The 22,210-nt window shown below is 35.2% G+C and overlaps 1 protein-coding gene across 7 annotated transcripts in view; it reads left to right on the forward strand.

Moving 5' to 3' along the window:
- Positions 1-22,210, forward strand: part of CACNA2D1 (calcium voltage-gated channel auxiliary subunit alpha2delta 1) — a 498,928-nt gene that overhangs the window by 360,977 nt on the left and 115,741 nt on the right. For all 7 annotated transcript variants that reach the window (XM_005550361.4, XM_005550362.4, XM_005550363.4 and 4 more), the window contains exons 7-9: positions 1,984-2,115; positions 19,668-19,737; positions 21,824-21,874. In XM_005550361.4, coding sequence (XP_005550418.1) covers positions 1,984-2,115; positions 19,668-19,737; positions 21,824-21,874 — 253 coding nt within the window. The remainder of the gene's footprint in view (positions 1-1,983; positions 2,116-19,667; positions 19,738-21,823; positions 21,875-22,210) is intronic.

Raw genomic sequence — 22,210 nt, forward strand, 5'->3', positions numbered from 1 at the left:
AACTTGTCTTTTTCTGTCAGTATATAAAAGTATAATTCACAATCAGTGTGTCAGTACCCAATACTTAGTAGCTGTTGAGTTATCAAAACTAAGAAAAAGTTAGCAGCCTTGAAAACAAATAAAACTTTATTAAAAATAACTAGATGTTGTTGCCTAATATGAATGAAAGAATCAAGGAAATTAAAGAGATAGAATAGATTGGGGATTAATGAAGTCTATCTGGATCATAAATAAACATTTGTTTAGTACAATATTACTATAACAGTCATAAATGTTTAAGAGAAAACACAATGTTCCTCTTTCTGTGCTATTTTGTATATTGATATAAATATTCATGAACAGTGGGTATCAGTTCAGGTTATCTGTGTGAATATAAATTCTCATATAACTGGCCGCTTAGTGTTCATTGGATCATGCTTTTGAATATGAATTCTTCAGTATCTCAGATGCATGATGGACCTGACGCAGCTCATGAATATTCACACACACGCAACTGATCTTTTTGAAAATAATCGCATCCATAAAGATGAAAATCTTGTTAGTTTTCAATAATGAGGACTGCGTTAGCATGCTGGTCCCAGAAGAGTTTCACAATCACCTTGTTTCTCTTTTCTTTTTTGGTAAATGATACAAACTTTAAAATATAAACACATAGGCTGTGCATCTTGTTTCACAGGCGCCCTTTTAATTTTACCTTTAAAAAGGCTTGTGCATGATTTAACCATGATGGCATTCATTTCTTTTATTTACTGTCATCACAGAAAATAATAGAAAAAAGTTAAGCTGTATCTCCAGTCTTCATCCTAATCACATTTCCACTGTGTTCAGGCTTGGTCAGAGATTGTCAAATGCAAAGTGGCCCAGTCTGCTAATCTCTCGGGGCATGGTGTATATTTTACATAGAAAATTTTCTATGTCATGTTTTTGTGTAGAGAGAAAATTATATTAGGCCAATTCAACTTTTAATATGCTAGACTTGAGAAGTTATGATCATGAAGGCCCATAATTATAAATTATGTATTATTTTAACCTAGATTATATCCTGCATTATAATTGCTTCGCTTTCATTGTAATGAATGGTATATATTTGTAATACCTATCCAAGATCAGTTTCTAGTTATAAATACGTATCAAAATCAGTCACCTGGCCTTTATCGGCACCATGCTGTAATTATTAATAGAACTAACCAGGAGGAAAAAAACACTAGTGTTTATGAAGGTAGTGATAAAGTGTCAGCTGGTTGGTTTCTAACACTGATATTGTCAAGCCTCTGAATAAATTTTCCCATTACTAAAATACGTACAATTTTGTTGTGTAAACATAGTTAATAAGCTATGCTCAATGATAACTTTTTTTAAAAAAAACTAGCAGGCTAATTTATGTTGCTCTGCCTCAGAGAGTCATCAATAGTTGATTACTGTGGTCTTAAAACTCTGTCCTAATGTGCCCCATAGTTTTCCTCAGAACTACCTACGAGGATAAAAAGGAACACCACTCATGCCTCCTCATATTTTATGTGTCACGGTGGTTCTCAACCAGGAGGGATTTTGCCCACAGGGGCCGTCTGACAGTCTGGAGACATTTTCACTTGTCACAGCTTGGGGGTGGGGAGGTACTGGTGTCTAGTGGGTAGAGGCCCGAGACGCTGCTAAACATGGTCACAGGATTAGACCTCACCACAAAGAATAACCTAGGCCAAAATGTCACTAGGGCCACTGTCATATAAAGTTTTGTTTTCAGAAATTCTTTCCAGAGGATAAATGTCTTGATTTATCATCTTTCAATGAATACCATGTACATGTTGGTAGTAGGGTCAAACTGTCCTCTAAAATGTCGAAAATGTTGATAACCACTGGATTAGAGTTCTTTTAGAAGTAGAACAATGAACATATTTAATATTATTTTCTAAATAAATGAAGACAGATTCAGTTTTTAATTATAAATTTGAATTAATTGTTTCTCTTTTTTTTTTTTTTTGTTAGCAACAATTGTGTTAAATGAACTCAACTGGACAAGTGCCTTAGATGAAGTTTTCAAAAAAAATCGAGAGGAAGACCCTTCACTGTTGTGGCAGGTTTTTGGCAGTGCCACTGGCCTGGCTCGATATTATCCAGGTAGGTGCTTAGTCATTCAATCATTGTCAAGTTATAGCCTCAATGTTTCTGGAAAATACTGTTATCTTCCCTGATATTGTAAGAAAAAGATGACTATATCACACTACTTATATAAGGAAGGAATATTCCTCTTTACATGGCTTTAGATTGACCACAATCACTTTAAACTGAAATACTTAAGGAGCAACTGGAGCTGTTAGTACCTGGAATCAGGCCATGCTGCTGTGAGACCATGAGCAGGTATCCTTAGTTACATACCTGGAACAGGAAATTACCATCAATCTTAAAACAGCTCTGAGATAAAGGCCCAACTGCTCAGCATGCACCAAGCTGTGAGTCATGTTAGAGAATTGAATTGAATTTTTATAAATTAATTGAAATATTTATCTTCAGGTTTTAGGTCTGTGGTTGAAATTTGTAACGAAAGTTTAATGTGTTTCTTTAATCAGTAGATGTGGATCTGTTAAAATGAATAGGACAAGAAATAAAATGAAATCACAAAGAAAAGATAGTTTTTCTTATGTGTCAGGTTGTATTACTTCTGAGTGCATCTCAGTGATCGTATATACTCAATGAAGATGAATATGTTTTATGTTAAAATGAAAAAGTCTTTTTATAAATATGTATTATTGTAAAAAAGTAAGGAGAAATAAATAGTAATTTCTATAGCAAAACATGAAAAATTAATTCCTAGGACATCCTGAAAACACTTTAAGTGAAATGTCTCTTGGTGTTTTTAACTTCTCCAATTTTTAACGCAAGCTGAAAAACATAAAATGCATTTTCTTTCTCAAACATGATCTGAGTTATGGGATACATGCTAGGTAATTTGGCTTTAAATGGCTACAGTATGACTTTAAATAGCATAATTCTTCTTGAGACTTGGGTTTCCTAAACATGTTTAATAAATTGAGTTATTCATATAAAAAGTCACAGCAGTAAATAGGGGTGAATAAAAATTAGAAAGCATAACTTTGGGTTGTAATATTATAGCAATGAATGTAAGTATCTGGATATCAATGGACCTAAAGGTACTCAAATTAGGTAAAGACCATATAATTTGGACAGGGTTGCAGATCCCAGATGGTAAAATCAGTAATAATGTTTCCACATAAGTCCAACACACTAGGAGAAGCCAAGTTTGTATTAAATATTGAAAAAATGAGTTATAATTAAATATTTGTATTAATATCTGATGGTAATATATCACATAGTTTATCATTATAATAGGGGAATTTTCCCTTTATGAAATATTGTTCATTTTAGTAGAACCCTTCTAGACATAATCTTGTTAGTTTATTTTAACATGTTTAATACTATGTATCAGAAGACTTAAAATTTGAGTATATAATACTTAGATAATGTAAAGGAAAAAGACAACACTACTCATGCACATAATAAATCTGATGTAATAAACCTTAAAATTATATCAGGTCTTATAAAACATTTATAAATTATAAGACCTGATATAATTTAAAATACAGGAAATAGACATCTGATGTCCTATCCTATAATATAAAAATATAAGAATATATTTGTCAACAACTTACAGCATTATGTTGCTTTTAAGTCTTTTAATATATCACTTATCATAACAATATTCCATATAGAAGTAAGGCAAAGAAGGAAATGATAAAAGAAAATTAGGATGATAATGAGCAACCAAGAGCCCAGTATCAGAGAGAAAATGATGATGTAGAGGAAGAGAGAAAAGGGTTACTAGAGAAAAACAAGAGGAGAGGAAGGAAAGAATGCATCCAAAATGGGAGATAAAACATGGGGATCAAGAGGCGGATGGAAAGATAAGTTATATTGTAAACACCTTTCAAAAATGGCTCTTTTAACAAGTAGCAGTTAACTTTAAAAATTACTAATAAAATATATTCTGTAATTCTTTAATTTCAAATGCTATTTGAGGGATGATGGCTTTAATTTTTTAACGCTAATCATGTATTTTCAAATGTGTTGACATTTGTTTGCTTCATCTTGGAAAACATATTTAGATATTTAGCAGAATTCATGTGGTCTTGATAGAGGCAGGAGACAGACAAAATCTGTGAAGATGGGGCGGGTTTCCGGTGAAACACTACCTTCAAGCCGAAGACAGTTTAAAGCCTAGCTGCAAGTCTGGTAAATCCCCGGACCAGATTGAGAACCTCTCTTCTTGTTTGATGTGCTTTCCTCTGATTGAACACTGCTCTTCACTTGTTTCACATATACCTACCCTTTTCTAATTGTTTTTTTACACTGCCATGCCCATCTTTGAGTGGTGCCTTTGTTTTAGCCTTTTTTGAATACTTACAAACCAATCAACATGAACTCTCCATTCTGAGTCCATGAAAGCCCCAGACCCAAACACACTGAGCAAGAGACGATCTGACGCCAGGTGGGCAATGACCCTTATATTCCTTCTCCTCTGAGAGCTTTCTCATTGCTCAATAAGATTCTTCTCCACCCTCCCCACCCTTCCATTGTCAGCATAACCTCATTCTTTTTGGAAGTGTGACAAGAATCTACGAAATGCGGGTACAAAGGAAGTTGTAACACTATAGCCCTCTGCCTTCTGCTGGTGGAGGGCAGCTGCCCGACACATGTGCTTTGGGGTCAGAGGCACCCCTGCTTGGGTGCCAGCACGTTTCTCCATTCGAGGTGCCGGAGTCCACCACGGGAGTCACTTACAACGTGCCTTGTCTAGCCACAAGCTCCACATACAGCCCACTTCTGTGCCAGCACTTGGAATGGCAGACCGGAGCCTGCACTCGCTTGCTCACACACTGCCTCCCGCCAAAGGCTGGGTGCATAGTCACAATGACTGTGGGATCCACGCCGGAGCGCAGGCCGGGTGCTGACCAGCAGGCAGAGTAGGTGGGGTGTCTCCTGCAGTGAACCCGGGCCCAAGCAAGGACTGGGCAGGGGCATCACTGACCGGAGATCTCTGGCTTGCACAGTGACTGAGGAGAGTCCTCCATCAGTCTTTCCAGAACATTAGCTAGGGAAGCAACCCTGTGCCCACTCATAATACCTAGGTTTGAAGTGAGAGTTTGGCAAGCAAATTGACTCACCAAATAAGAGGCTGAATTCATTTACCTGTTACAGGAAGGTCTTTAAAATAGCCCACTTGACTGCTGTAGAATACACTTGAATCGATTTTAGTTTAGTGAATCTGTTACCAAGTTGCTCTTCATGACACTAGTGATATAATAGAACCAAGTCTTTAGTAAAGACATGGAGACAATGTCATAATTTTAAAAGTGCATGATTGTGTTTCTGTTTTTGTAAGACTGTGTTTTTAACACAAAAACAACCAAGTTTAAAGCTTTATTTAAATGACGTGATTAAAAATTTTTTTGGAGACTATATATACTTCTCTGTTTTTATCATTTTGATAGAAGCAAAATAATATAGAAGGACTCACCCCTGTTTACTGTATATTAAACCGGAGGTCAAAAATAGTCTTTCAGCATTTTAATTATCTTAACAGTAAGTGGAAACAGCATATATGTTAGTTCTACTTAATTGAACTTTTACATAGAAGACTTGACCCTCAGGCTAGGATCTCCCTACTAGTTGTGAGAACCTAGGTAGGTCTCCTGAACTTTCTGAGACCTAATCAAATTTGAAAAAGTAGAATATTAATAACTCCTCATTTTATCCCCTGGGGGTTATTGTGATCAATGAGATAATATGATGAAAAGTACTTTGAAAATAGGAAACAGTAGGTATTTCTACAATAGTGCATGTTAACTAGAATAATTTTGCCTAAATGCAGCTTTCTCTTTATCTCAGACATTAAAGAACATGATTGAAGCTTACAGTGGGTTGACAAGGAAACTAAATAGAACTCTGGAAGGAATCTAAACATGAGTAAGCCATAAAGTCAGGCAACAACACCACATAGTGAAACTGGTCAGAAGAGATGGATTTTAGCTGATGGCTTTAGGTCACTTTTCTGTAGGGTTGCCAGATATGATAAAGGATGTCCAATTAAGTGTAAATTTCAAATAAGCAATGAAGAACCTTTTAGTGTAAGTATGCTTCATGCAATATTTGCGATACACTTTTACTAAGAAGGTATTTATTTTTTATTGAAATTCAAGCTTAACTGATTGTCTTGTATTTCTTTTTGCTAAATTCATCAACCTTCTCTTTCAGGTTTTCAGTTTCTATATATTTGTAATATCGGAAAGTCAGCTTCCCCATTACATCACAGTATTGTAAAGATCAAGCAAAGCCTATTCAGCCAGATATATAGAATTTTATAATTTTCATTTTTAAATTCTGTAAGCTACCAATTTTTATTTTTGTAAGTGAATACTTGCTACAGAGCTTTTGAAAATAAAATGTTTTGCAGGAACTAGAACCTTCTGATTCACAACAGAATCTAAAATATATTCTTGTTGATTATTAATATGCTACTTAAAGCAGAGTCACATACCATGAGGCAGGTGAGCAATATATATATTTAACCCCATCAATATTATGTACCCATAATAATTAAAATAAAAAATAAAAAATTTAATTGAAAGATAATATCATGTACAAGTTTTGACATACACACACACACACACACACACATTGTAGAATGGTTAAATCTAGCTAATTAACAAAGCCTCACCTAACATACTTATTATTATGGCCTATATATCATCATTAACTAGTTACCATTTATACATTGGATCTCTTGAATTTATTCCTGATCTCTAACTATAATTGTATGTCCTTTGACCAACATCTCCCCATCTCTTCCTCCCTTGTAACCACCCCAATCTTTGGTAACCACCGTTAGATTCTGTATTCTATGACATCAACTTTTTTTTTTTCTTTTTTTTGAGACAGAGTCTTACTCTGTCACCCAGGTTGGAGTGCAGTGGTGTAATCTCGGCTCATTACAACCTCTGCCCCTGAGTTCAAGAGATTCTCCTGCCTCAACCTCCCAAGTAGCAGGGATTGCAGATGCATGCCACCATGCCTGGCTAACTTTTGTATTGTTAGTAGAGACGGGGTTTCACCATGTTGGCTAGGCTGGTCTCGAATTCCTGACCTCCGGTGATCCACCCACCTCTGCCTCCCAAAGTGCTGGGATTACAAGTGTGAGCCACCACACCCAACCAAGATCAACTTTTTTACATTCCACAGTAATTATATTCTTGAAGCAAACAGCCAGAATATAAACCCCACCTCCACCAGTAAATTTTGTATGATGATGACCTTTGGAAAACCCTCATTGACCCCAGCTGTGAAACAAGGAGGATAACAATGCTTAAATTGTAGAATTGTTAAGAGAATAAGAAGCACTAAATCTGTTTGGAGTATATTGCCCAGATGTAGGGGAAAGTTAGAGTACTCTCATTATTTTCATTTACCAGATTATTTAAATGTAGAAACACTGACTTCCAGTGAGATCTCTAGAGCTAGCGTAATATAAAGGTGCCTATGCACCTATGCTGACTCAAAAAAGTAGTTTTGTAATTAGTGGAGATTTAAACTCTTGCTGTCTGTCCGTGGACTGAACATTAGCCTGCTTTATAATTTTGTTGATGTATATGGAAATAAGCTATGAAAATCATTGGTATCTGTCCTTTTTCTTCTTCCTTCTTTTTTCTTTTTTTCGTCTTTCTCCACCCTCTTCTTTCTCTTTCTCCTCTCCTTCTTGGAAGGTAGGTAGACTATGAGGAGTTCTGGGTTCGTATAAAAGTTGTCATCAGCATCACTTTGTACTTCAACTAACTCATATTATATTTCTGTACCTATTTCTTCATCAGTAACTTGGGATGGTTGAACAAAATGATTTCCAAAGCAAGCATTAATTTTATCTGCTTTATAGTCGGCTGTAGCGTTTGCTACATCCACAGTCTTTGTTTTGCAGGATAAGTAGAGTGACTAGCCCTAGTCATACAGCTAGCTCATGGCATAGATATGATTAGGAACTCATATTTAATGATGCCTTCCTTGAATATGTGCTCATTGGAAAATCAGTTTATCTTGCAAGTTCTTTCCTTCAGAAGCTCTTAATTTATTATATAAATTAACTTTAATGTTATTAAAAACTGCTTTCAATAGCTATCAACTTTGTGAATTCTTACTCGTTGTAAAAACCATAGGTACAAACTGGTCATTTCACCTGTTAATGTTTCCTGAAATTGTACCAATTGTTGCAGTAATTGGAATTGTTATTAGGAATCAGTGGCTTATTGAAATGCCAATGTAGCCAGCAGTTATTCTTTTTTTAGACAATTAGTTGTATTTGTTAAAAAACAGAGAAAACTAAAAATCTACTTCATCTCCATATGAAATTTACTTAATGTCTTATTATTTGTTCTTTCTCTGCCCTACCTCATTTGTTAATTTCAAAACTATAAGATTATAATAAAGGAACCTAACATATATAATAGTGATTTATATGTAAGGGTTTTTACTATGTAAGGGTTTTTACTCGTGTCAATCAGAGTTAACATAGACTGTGGCAGGTAGGGAAACTATACAAATAAGGAGTCTGCACCCCAGATCTCATTACTCTTTCTCTGAGCATGGCCTCTGCCTTATTGTTGTTACTTGTGCTCTTTATTGGAAGCAAAGAATGGTGTTGTTCTGTGCCCCCCTTTTTAAGGGAACTTCCTGGAAATCACATAAAACATTCTCTTTTGTTTGTTTCTGGCCAGAATTTAGTGGTCTCTTGGTCATAGCTACCTTCAAAATGGCCATATATCCAGCTAAATGGCAGGGGGCTGTACTAAGTAAGAAGAGGAAAAGAGATATTGGGGAACAAAAAGCATCTCTGCTATGGTTACTATGTGCACATTTGTGTTTTAAAATAACAAGTTGTTTCTGCCTTTTAGAAAATTTAAATCTAGGGAGTCAAAACTTATACATCTAAATTAAATACCTCTTAAATTTAGATTGCAATACAAATTATTAAATGATTAAATACCAAGTCACTTAAATAGACAGTAGCAATAGATTTGCTATAGAAATTTTGAAAAAGAAGAGGTCATTATGGATCAGAGTCATAAAAGAGGTTTATGAACTTTGGATTGAAAATCAAGTCAGTGAAGAAGAAAAGGCAAAATGTTTCTGGAGGGAAGAATGGCATAAAGTAAAAATACAAGGAGATGAACAACTACTGTTGGAGACTAGTGAGGTCAGTTAATCCAATAGTTTGTTATAGAAAAAGTAATATTGAATCAAAAGTTTTATTAATGTAGATTATATGGCCTTGCATGTCAGAATGGTTTGGGATTTAATGTGTAGACAAAGTGCCACAAACATTTTGGGAACTGTAATGCTATGATTAAAGCACTTATTATTATGATTAGAAGGAGAAAGACATGGGGAAACTTGACCAGAGGATATGCTATTTTAATGGTCAGACATGGAATTTTAAAGATCTGAACAAGGGATCAAATAGGAATTAAGAATTCTTAAATAGAAATGATGATATCAGACTTCATTTTTTAAAAACATGAATTTAATGACTGACGTAGAGTCTAAGTTATCATTTTTTAAGCTGAATGGATGAGAATATCAAAGCTGTTTACTAAAATTAACAATCAAAAGTTTTTATTCTGGGAGTAAAGTGATGAGTTTAACTTAGAACAGTAAAGTTTGAGGTGTTGACAAGAGGGTACAAATAGCTCTGTTTACGCTCAAGCACTGGTTTCGTATTACATGGTTTTCTTTGCTATATACTATCCACCAATTGTATTGTGTGTGGGATGCATCTTACACATACACAAAAGGATGATACACTGTTTTAAAATTCTGAATTCATCCTGATTATGAAGGCAATTCTGTAGCATTTTTGTTGCATTTTGTATAACCTTATCTCTTACCTGAATCTGTCTTATTTTTCACAGATTATTACAGAGTTGTAATAGTTGTTCACCTTATGGTCAGCCATGGATTCAGTCATACCTAAACTGACTAAATAATTGATTTTATTGCTCACAGATTAGAGTAGGTAAACAGGATGGCAATATGAAAATGAGAGCCATTTGTAATTTGACTGGGGATAACACTATATGCAAAATATGTAAATAGGAATTGCTACAAAACTTTAGCTGTTTTCAACTTCTAAGATACATATCTCAATCTGTTTTTTTTTCTTTATGTGTTACCAAATTTCTATACTTATGTCATTCATTTTTAGATGCATAGAACATCTTTGCTGTGTAATTCATTTATGTTCAGTATACTTGATTATGAAAAATGAAAAAGATTTTTTGTCAAAAAATCAGATGTTTCAAGCACCTTCTCAGGTACGCTAAATATAAACTTTTCAAAGAAATCTATCACTATCACCATCATCTAAGAGTTTGACTTACGAAACTAGGAAACTCGTTCCTATGGAATCATAGTTTGTTTTATGTTTTTGGCGATGTCATTATTGTCATCTAATTGAATGTATTTGCTTACAAAAATAAGAAACATGTTTCTCTGTCAGACTTCATGGTTTTCTCTATGGAGCACATATCTAACATTATTTCCCAGTAAGCCCACCCCAACACTTGCCTCATAGAACTTACTGTGCTCACGCTTATTTCCAAGTCACTTAATGACTGCATTATGAGACATCTAAAGGATTAAGTGTTTGTGTACCATTTACTTTATTGAATATTTCATTTAACTACCCAACTTGTCCTTGTTGACTGCTACTCCTGCTGACAGACAGGTATCACTTTAAGTAAAAATGTTCTAAGTGTATTATCTGGCATCTTCAGTATTACCAGTAATCCGCTTTGTTAAAAGGGCTTTTACTTTTTTAATTATGGTGATTTATCCTTGGCAGTAATACCATGTGTCTGTGTATGGGTTTCTGCCCATTGTTTATAAGTTACAGAAAATTTCTGCAAATAGAGAAAACCAAACACCGCATGTTCTCACTCATAAGTGGGAGTTGAACAATGAGAAAACATGGACACAGGGAGGGGAACATCACACACCAGGGACTGTCGGGGAATGGGGGGCAAGGGGAGGTATAGCATTAGGAGAAATACCTAATGTAAATGACAAGCTGATGGGTGTAGCAAACCATCATGGCACATGTATACCTATGTAACAAACCTGCACGTTATGTACAAGTACCCCAGAACAAGTATAATTTAAAAAAAAAAGAAAAAACTTTTGGAAATATTACAGTGGAAATATCAAAGTCGTTCTCCCACCAATAGAGTGATATCATCTGAATATCCTAAATACCGAGACTCACTGCCCAGAAACAAAATTGAAATTCACAATTATTTGATTACATCAGTGTAATTAAATCTGGGCAAAGGAGGAAAGACTGATAAGAACAAGGCAGATCTCCTGTTTCTGAAGAAACTGAGATATCCTGAGGATTCTAATACCAGTAAGAGATTTTTTTTTTTCTGGAGGAGTTCATAGGTGAATGAAAACTTGTAAACACACTAAAATATAATGCAAGCAAAGAGCTAGTAAAATTATTTCAAAATGATGTGGAGGGCCAGGTGCAGTGGCTCATGCCTGTTATCCCAGCACTTTGGGAGGCCAAGGAGGGAGGATCATCTGAGGTCAGGAGTTCGAGACCAGCCTGGCCAACATAGTGAAACCTCATCTCTACTAAAAATACAAAAATTAGCCAGGTGTGGTGGCGGGCACCTGTAATCCCAGCTACTCAGGAGGCTGAGGCAGGAGAATTGCTTGAACCTGGGAAAAAAGGTTGCAGTGAGTCGAGATCATATCACTGCACTCAAGCCTGGGCAACAGACTGAGACTCCATCTAAAAAAATAAAAAGTAATAAAAGTGATGTGGGGTAGAGTTGGATTATCAGCTGTCTGGTGAATTATACAAGCTGGCATTGTCTAGTTAATGGCATCTGGCTCTCTTACCATGACATTGAGACTATCCAAAGATTCTAATTCAATCTACATCTCCAGTTTTATCTCTTAATGTACAGTTCAAACTTCATTGTTTACCCCTGTATTACATTTTCTCCCCTTTTAATTTTTTTGTTTTATTTTCTATTCTACAAATCTGCCTTTTTGTTTTTGTATCTCTATGTGCCTAGTTCCTACAGCCCATCTCTGGTCGATTGCATCTTATCGTTCATTCAAAATAAAATGCAGGCCGAGAGTGGGGGCTCACACCTGTAATCAAAGCATTTTGGGAGGCCGAGGCAGGCGGATCACCTGAGGTCAGGAGTTCGAGACCAGCCTGGTCAACATGGTGAAACCCCATCTCTACTAAAAACACAGAAATTAGCTGGTTGTGGTGGTGGGCACCTGTAATCCCAGCTACTTGGTAGGCTGAGGCAGGAGAATCACTTGAACCCAGGAGGCAGAGGTTCAAGTGAGCCAAGATCACACCATTACACTCACGCCTGGGCAACAACAGTGAAACTCCATCTCAAAAAAAATTAAAATAAAATAAATACATTAAAATACCAATATATGAAGACTTGCCCAAAAGCAGTCTTTCTTCATTTTGTTCTCTCAGATAATTTTGTTTTTGTATATGTTACACTAGATAGCGAATTTTACCTTCTTCCAGAATTTATTTTGCATATGCCATTTTAAAAACCATTGCAATCTATGCAGTGAGAGATAGTTAATTACACATTTGTTTGCCTCATATCACCTAACAGTTTCATGTATATAGTGTATAATAGGTATTTTTAAGCTGGATAAATAAGTCAAGATCATAAGTACTATAACTGAAAGAGAGTTTTAGAGTAGAATTGTAGAGAATCAGTTTCTAAATAAACATGAAACAAGGAGAACAAGCAGCTGGAGAACATTAAGGAACATAGAGTTACTGTGTTCTAGGTCCCTGTCTGCACATCTTGCCCATCCTGTCCTCTCATCTATGTCAGTATTCTCCATGAGGTTTCTGAGGCTAATATCATGAAGTCAGTTTTAGATGTCTAGAAAGTTTTGTTGACGGTGTGACACCAGCTTGCATCAGGGAGATGGAGTCAGATGGGGAAATAGTATCATGTTCAAGCCCCAGTCACAGGGACATACTTTTAAGTGGTTAACATCTAAGCATATCCTATAAAAATCTATTATTTTTAAAAATCTTTAATCTATAAGTAGTTCCAGTGACTCAGTGATACTGTTTCAGGTATCTGTAAATGCAGTGCTTATTTTGTGCCAAATGTGGTTCTAAGTGTTTATATGCACAATTCATTACGACTTAGCTGTAATCCTAGTAAGTGGCATTATTAGTCCCATTTTACTGGGCAAAAAAAAAAAAAAAAAAAAAGATTAAATAATTTATCCAAATTCATGCACCCAGTGAAAAATCCAGGTAGGCTGGTTCCCAAATTCATGATTTTAATTTCTGCACTAGGCTAGATCCAACGTGCGAAGACAATTTCAAAATGACAAGAGAATAGAGTCTTCATATGAACATTTACTCACCTGGAATACTTGCTTTCCAGGCTTCCCTTCTGCCTGTGAATCTCCTTGATGATTCTAAGCCATAAAGCTTGAGACATTCAGCATTTGAAAATTCCATCTGGGAATGATTTTTATTTTTCAGATGTAACTGATTACTTGGGACTGTTTACTTGGGACTCACTAGAAGTCTTATGTGGCAATAAGCAGTTTCCTGGGAACAAAATAAAACTCTCCTAAAAATATATGGGAATGAGAGCAATACAGTGAAGTAGATTTTTTTTAAGTTTTTTATTTTTGTTTTTAATTTTTATGGGCACATAGCAGGTATATAATTTTGATACAAGCATATAATGTATAACAATCACATCAGGGTTAGCGGGGGTACTCATCACCTCAAGCGTTCATCATCTCTTTGTGTTACGAACTTTCCAATTGTACTCCGTCAGTTATTCAAAACACCCCTTGAAGATTTTGCCTCCTGTGCTTTCTCTTAGCTTTAATACTTGACCCAGGTTGCATGATTGAGAAAAGTCCTGACCTGTATCAAGGTACTGACTCAATTACTTAATAATCAATATAATGAAACATTTAAAAAATACTCTGAGGTAAAATTTCTACCGAATAGGTAATCAGTGCTTAGGGTAACCCTGGTCCATGGTGTCATCCAGCAACTGAGGTTTCAGCTATCTGCCACTCCTTAGGTTGTTGTCCTCATCTGTCTGGTTAACATGGGCTCAATACCATCATAAAACTTTTGAGGCCAAGAGAAGACAGGGGAAAATTAGTAGAAGGCAACAAGAGTGATTGAAGGATCACACATATATCACTTTTGCTCACATCCTATCTACTAGAATTTGATCACATGGCTACATCATGACAAGAGAAACTGAAAAGTATAATTTCTGGCAGGGCAGTCGTGAGGACTCTTACTAGAAGGAAGGAGGAGGAAATGCATATTGAAGCCCTGTTACAGTTCATTCTTCTGGCATTTCAAATATCTGTGCATACCATTTTTCCCCACGTGTAGAACATACTCAGCTCCTCCCCGTAGATGATTCAAATTCCCAACAAATGAATAAAATCCAGGATCTCTGGGTCACATGCAGTTCTCTCCATCAGGTAGGATGTTTCCTAATTTGACTACCTATAATAGAGCCTTGTACCAGTTATTTTCTCTACCCTATTCCCATCGCTGCCCAAATATATAATATTCATTGGTCATGTCCGCTGCGTAACTATGATAAAAACTCCCATCTGTAAAATGAGAGTGAGAAATACAGGACAATCACTGACCCATTCACCCTATCCCATTCTATCAGGCAAGAAATACAAAGATATCCTACTCTTGCGTAAAGCTGTATTTCTTGGTTAGCTCATCTCTCTGTTTCTGGTAGTGTTCTGTGGGAGTAACTATCTTGTCTAAAACACTTTCTGACACATCTGAAGGGGTGTGCTTGAGGCTAAAGAACTTTTATAGCTTGCTGTTCCTGGTGCAAGTTTAGTGCCCAAAAGTTGCTTTAGGGTTCAATTACATTTCTACAGGCCAGGTTTGTGGTTTCGTTAGTAACACAAACAACATCAACAACAATGCCCAGATGACTTCCAGTTGTTCTTTACACCAGTAAATTTCTTGTGCAAGCCACCTCAGTCCTAAAATTTAGTCTAGAAATAATTCTTAATACTGGTATGTTTTATTTATTTGTTAGGTTCTAAATTTAGCTTATCCTCATCTCCGTCATCTCCATGGTGGATTACTTGAAGACATTGCTGAGTACAGAAAATTTGATGTTCTAATAGGTACTGGATGTTACTAATTTTTAAATTGTTCATTTGTACCTGTGACCAGGGTTGCTAGCTGTCCACCAAAGTTCTGTCTTCCCATTCCATTGGGAAATTTTCTTTTAAAAATTTTTCTTTAAAAAAAAAATTATTTTAAAATTTTCTTTTAAAAAAGAAAAATGTAGTCCCTGGCTAGGCAGGGACTACATTTCTCCCACCTTTTGGTCTCTGCAGGACCATGTGGCAAGTTCATACCAATAGAAAATGAGTGAAAGTAATATGTGTCACTTCCAGCCTGAGATTGTTAGGACTAGAGTGTGCCTTCTCCACACTTCCTCCCTCCATCTAGCAGCTGCAAGCCCAATGTCCTGGATGCCCTTGGAATCCAAGTGCTGAAGGAGGCAAAAGCTCTGCCAGCTTTAAGACTGCATAACTGCCTGGAGCACAATCTATCCATGCACTACCACTCTCCACACCCTGCACAACTTAGCCTGTTATTTGAGTTAGAAGTACTTTACTATACTAAGATACCAAAGATTTCAGATTTTTCATTAAGGCATTTGTGCCACCCTGGCTAACATAGAATCTTGTTCCTGTATTTTCAGTATTTTCCAGGTTAAAAGTTGTATTTGGGAGCAGATAACTCAAAATCTGAAAAGCCAGCTATTCACTTTCCTAGATTTTTTGGCACCTTGGTGTGGGTATAATCCACATTCTTCTAATGACAGTTATCTACCCTGAACTTGGTTATTGGAGCCATGGTGCAAATTAGGGACTGTGGAGAATCCATTCTGGGATGATAGTAATTGAGCAACATTGAAACTTATGAAAATTGTGTGAGCTATGCAGTACACATTTAGTGAAATAATTTGGGCTTGAAAATAGTCCCAATTGATTATCTTGGCTTGCAGTTCAGAGCCATGACTAATATTCTATAGGAGATGATTGAGACAAGCCGAAAATAATGGTCCACCAATTAGATCTAGGCAAAGGACCAGGAGTGACTTTTAATGGCATTGTTGAGTATATGAAATTTACTTTTTAAAATTATCCTGAGACTAAGACTGTGAAGTTTTTAGAATTGAAAAAATACACTTGAACTTTTTAATTGGGAAATGCAATTAGCTGTCATTTGACGTTTCTACCAAGAGAATCAGTACTCAATGCATCATTATTTGCTTTATTCTTTCCTAGCAGCTGAAATTAAAAAAAAATGTATACTTTGCTATTATTTTTAGATCATATTAACCAGAAAATGTCACTAAAATCTGCATACTTTCTCAAGAATATTTTCCTATTACATATATTAGTATTCTGAGTTAATGTACAAGTAAATACCTGCTTAAATCAACAATTTGATAACACACATAACACATCCTATGTATAAGGTGAAGTAAATGGTAGACCAGTAGATTTAGTAAAGGACACACTAATGGTTCATTTTTGATTAGGGGAAAACATTCCTGTAAATCATTGTTATCACCTTTAATGATGACATTCAAAAAGGAAATGTCTACATTGTGAACTGTCATTTTCTGTTCTCTCTTCTGCTGTCCCCAAATCTTCCTAGAACAGTAAAAAGTCATCTAAACTGAGCAGCATTTCACTTTTTATAGGAATTTTGGAAGCTCTCTTTCCCTCTCTAAACATGCAGTTTTCACTGTGCATGGTTTTGAAACTGATTATTTCAGGGAATTACAATGTATGGTTATTAGCTTTTTTACTCTTTGATCTTTCATAATTCTGAGTGTATATAAGGAATGAACTATTTAAATGACATGATGGGATTTTACAAGGGAATGAGTAATATCACAGAAGAAGTTATATTGTTCAATTTTACCATAACATTAATATCTTAATTTGGTTTAATCAAGGGCTACTACCTAAGAGTAAATATCTCAGAAAACTTCTAAGAGAAGATTATTAATATTTTAAAATATAAACCACCGAAGGTTATAAACAGTATTAAAATGTAATAGCCTGGCTCATACTGTAAATGATAGCCTTTTAACTTTTTTCTTTCCTTAAAGAAAGATATACATTTTATTGAACATAGTAATATATATCACAGTTAATTTCAATTAGCAATGGTAGTGACAACAGAAATCCTAGATGAATGTGATTGGCAAACAATTAAAAAATCTAATTGAATCATAATTTTCAAATTCCAATTTCTTTAAGTTGTTTATCAGATTCATTGCACACCACTTTTAACTCAGGATTGCTGCTGTCATATTGGCAGTGGGAACTAATCACTTCTCTCATCTACCCCATATGTTTGTGTCAGTCTTGGTTCAATCAGGAGACAGAAAAAATATAATATCTTGAACAAGGAAAGTCTATTTTTTAATAAAAAATTATCTACAATGGGGATTGGAGTAATAAGGGATTGGCTAAAAGTACAGACAACTCTAAAGGATTTATGAGTATCAGATATAATATTACATAATCTAATATGTAATAACAACTGCCTCTAGGGTTGAGGTAGAGTGCCCAAGGCAGAGCTCCTAATCCCCCAGTTCCCAGGCTGAGGTTCACACCTTGTAGAGACCATGGTCATGGCCCACCAAGGTGGAGAAGTCACTGTGATGTCACACTGATAGGATTTGCTGCAAATTTACCCTGTGAGGTTCCAGGTCTTTCCTTGTAAGCTCTCCTCTACAAAAATACCTGGGGCAGGGGGTGGGGCTGGAGGGGTACAGGTGACAGAATTAGAGCCTGAGCCTGGTGAAGCTGGCCATGTTGCAGGAGTGGGCAATTTGGGCAAACTCCAACACTGTAGGAGCTGAGCTCTGGAGAATATACAGACAGTGCAGGAGACAGACACCAGACAGCAGCACATGCTACAAGAGCCTGTGGGCAAACAAACCAAAACAAGGAAGCAAAATCCTTTTTCTCACTCGGTGTCTGTTTTGCATCATTTGCAGGCAAGCCTTGAAAATGTGCCATCTGATAAAGGAAAAGTATTTAAAAGGCTCAGATCCATTTTCATAGGGCAAGGTAGAAGGGTGCATTTGGAGTTGAGCAGCAGTAGATGTATTATCAGCATAACATGGTACTGAAAGAAGGATACAATTTCTATAAAGTTTTAGGTATTGCTAAGACCCCATCTTGGAGAGTCAGATATTATAGAGGGATAACGAAAGTGAACTGATGTATGTATCAGCATGCTTGTTACTTAATTCTAGCACTACCACACACACACACACACACACAAAGGATTATTTTACATCGCAGACTCACTTTCTGCAAGTGCAAGTTGAACAAATTTCAGTAAGCTCACCATTTCAGTTACACTGACTGTGTCAATGGTGGTTGGAAGAGTGCTGTATTTAAACTTGCTATTTTATATGATTAGTCATTTAAAATGAATAAATCATTTTTTAATATAGCTACTAATAAGAAAAAAATTTCACAGTCAAGGAGGAGTTTAGTTGTATATAGTTTCTGACGTATCCTAATTGGCCAAATTATCTTAGTTGTCTAATAAACCTGACTCTGAGTAAAGTTCTTCATAATTTCCATAGTTCCTCAGAAAAACGAAATTGATTGGGGAACATAAGTCATATGAATTAGGCATTTACCCAGGAGTCATATGTTTAAACATGTTCAAGGACAGGGACTTCTTTAGCATGAAATTATCATCCAATTCATCAGCATTTATTTTTTTCATTAGGTCTAAGGTATGCGTGCATGTAAAGCTTTGTAAAGCATTTTAGTTAAAGCATGTATCAATTTAATTAGAATAGATCTAAATTAATTGCATTTAAAAATCAATACAATTAGATGAAGTTTTTTCTGATTATTGCAAAATGATAAAGGCTGTGAAAGTCATACAAGATTGTTGAATCTGCGCTTGAATTACTTCATATCATTACAATAAATTTAAAGAAAACAGCTTTCTATGGAGTTAATTACAGCTGACCTTTTCATTATCATTTTAACATGGACTGGGTAAAATTCTATTACATAAAAACTCAAGAAAAACAGTTGTCTTATATAGACCAATAGAATATGGCATTGAATGAAAATATAGGGAGAAAATAATTGAAAGCACAATTTTCATTAGTGGCACATAAGTTTTCTGTTAGAGAGAAAAACGTTATAACCTCTGGACACCTACTAAAACATATTAAGCTAGCACCCAAAAAAAACTGTATGTGTAAATTTATTTTTGAAATAACATGTAAAAAGAGAATTGACTATCATTGGTTTCCTTCTTGTACTGCTGTGGTGTTTTCCATGTTAAAGCAATATATTATGAGGGCTTAAAAATGACATCTCCCATTTGAACACTGAAGTACATAAGTGAACTTACGTATCTATTGCATTTTGTGATTTTTAAAAAAGCTTCATTATTTTTAGAGTGTGTCTAATATTTTGATTTAATATCTCTCTCTTTTTTTTTTTTTTAGCTTCACCATGGGTTGATAATAGTAGAACTCCAAACAAGATTGACCTTTATGATGTACGCAGAAGACCATGGTAAGAATTTTTAGCTAGCCATGAAAAGATTATATAGGCAAGAAGATATATATTTGCTAAAAAGTCGAAATCTTTTTATTATTAGGATGAGTATTAACTACTTATTGAAAGTGATCTGATTTTTAAAAATAAGTAAATATAGGTAAAGGTAAATGAAAATGATGAGTTCAAGTGGGTACTGCTAATTAATATAGTTGAACCCACTTATCACATTCATTTCAAATGGACTGCTTTAAGTTTTATATTTAATCTCAGTGCTTCACCTCTTAGCTGGTAGGGATTTCTATGGCAGGGATCCCAGTTTGCTTGGAGTAGAGCTCCAACAGAGATGAGATAGAGTAGGAGATAATTTGCCTCTGGCAGTGAACTAATGAGAATTGGCCCCAAGATAAAAGCTGCCCCTAGTTATATTCATATAGCTTAGGTTTGATTTTTTTTCCAAAATGAAGTTTTATTTGTTCCTCACTACTGAAGCAACTTGTTCTCCTAACATAAAGCTGGAAGAATACCAATAATTTGTTATTGGACTTACTAGAAAACAACTATTTTTGGGTTTTTTTAAATGATTAATTGTACCTTATTTGCTTTTTAAAAATGTATTTAATGTGTGAATATTAAGAAATGAGTTCACATATATAGTATAGTGCTTTGTATCCCACACTTTTCATATCAATAACATTTGAGTACATATGCATGAGAAAAGACACATACCATCATTTGGATGAAGACTGTATGGTAACTTATTCACGAAATCTTCTATTATTGGACATTTAAGTTATTTCTGACTTTTTTCTTGGGTTCAGACAAATTGCAAGAGCATAAAGTTTGATTCCAAAGACATGTATTTAGAGGCTTTTAGATGCCCTTTTAAATATCCCAGTAGCAATTTATGTCAACACTAACCATATTTAATAGTGACAATTATTATTAATTTACATATTCTTCCTGTGGAGCCATAGGGCTGTTGAGTGGAGCTAAAAACTAATATGTCATCTTGTTTGAATTCAGGAATTGGTTGTTTTGGAGGAGACTTAGAAAGTGGGTGCCAATCAGTAGAGGCAGACATGTCCTGTCTTCTCCTCTTCCCATTGACCAGCACTAAGATACTAGGCATCAGCCAGGTTTGCCGTCCACGAAAATTCACCTGCAACTCTGCCACTTTACCTTCTTATCAAGCAAGGGTGCAGGTTATAAACTCCAACTGCTTCCTCAACACATAGAACTAATTGTGCTGTATGTTGTCTGAAAACTAACTGGAAAGTTAACTGGCAACCTCCTGAGAAGTTACATTTACAGTGATGGCTTCAGGGATGAGTAAAAAATTGAGGTCAGGTGCAGCCCTTCCTGTTGGAGAAGTCAGGCCGCGTTCCAGTAGGTGGCCAGACAATGTGAGTGAGCTTTTTGGGCCAGTCATACACAGTCAAGTTGATCTCTGTCCACAACCACTGAACCATCTGTGTAAATCTCTTCTAGAGTCTCTTTAAAATGCTGAGATTCTGATTCCACAGGGTTGAATTTGGAAATTAATATTCTGAACTGATACCCCAGGTGATTCTTAAACACTGTAAAGTTTGAGAGCCTTTGAAATTCTTGGTAATAACATCACATATTGCCTAACTTTAATCTCTTTATTGGCCACTTATATTTCTTTTCTGTTGATACTGCTTTTTAATGTTCCTAAACAACTTGTCTGTTTTTTGTGCTTATTTTTTACATTTAAAAATATGACAATCTATTATTCATTAAAGTGACTTTTAAACCTTTAATTGGTCAACAATTGGAGTTTAGATAATTGTTTTCCCAGGAAAAATGTTCTTCTCAAAGTTAAAATATAATTCTTCATCTTTTGTTATAAATATCGAAAAATGTTAAATATTATGCTTCTGACATCTCTATTGTTATATTGGATATTGCTTTTATCAAACTGACATTGAAGAATATGAAAAAACCATTGTCTGCTTAGATAGAAATGGGTCTTTGCTTGGGGGAAAAAACCTTGTCTCAGAGATGTGTAAATATCAATTCAACAAATATCAGTGTTTGATATTTTGGGAGAGAAGAGCATTTATTATGATATTTGTTTCAGGTACATCCAAGGAGCTGCATCTCCTAAAGACATGCTTATTCTTGTGGATGTGTGAGTAGTTAAATACCACATATTTATATATTGAGAATATGGGAGGATTTGTAGATAACAGTAGTAGGTTGGGACTAAGAAATGTTTGATAGGTTAAAAAAGAAAGAAAAATTATGATGACTTTCATATTCAGGCAATGAACCCATATCAGGATAATAACAAAACAAATCATTTAATTGAAAATGAAGAGACTCTATATGAGTATTAATATATTAATATTATATATAATATTAAATATGAAATATATTAAATAAGTTAATATTGGAACTTGGTTGGGCATGGTAGCTTCACACCTGTAGTTCCAGCTACTTGGGAGGCTAAGGTGGGAGGATTGCT

The sequence above is a fragment of the Macaca fascicularis genome, chromosome 3, assembly GCF_037993035.2.
Source record: "Macaca fascicularis isolate 582-1 chromosome 3, T2T-MFA8v1.1".
NCBI lineage: Eukaryota > Metazoa > Chordata > Mammalia > Primates > Cercopithecidae > Macaca > Macaca fascicularis.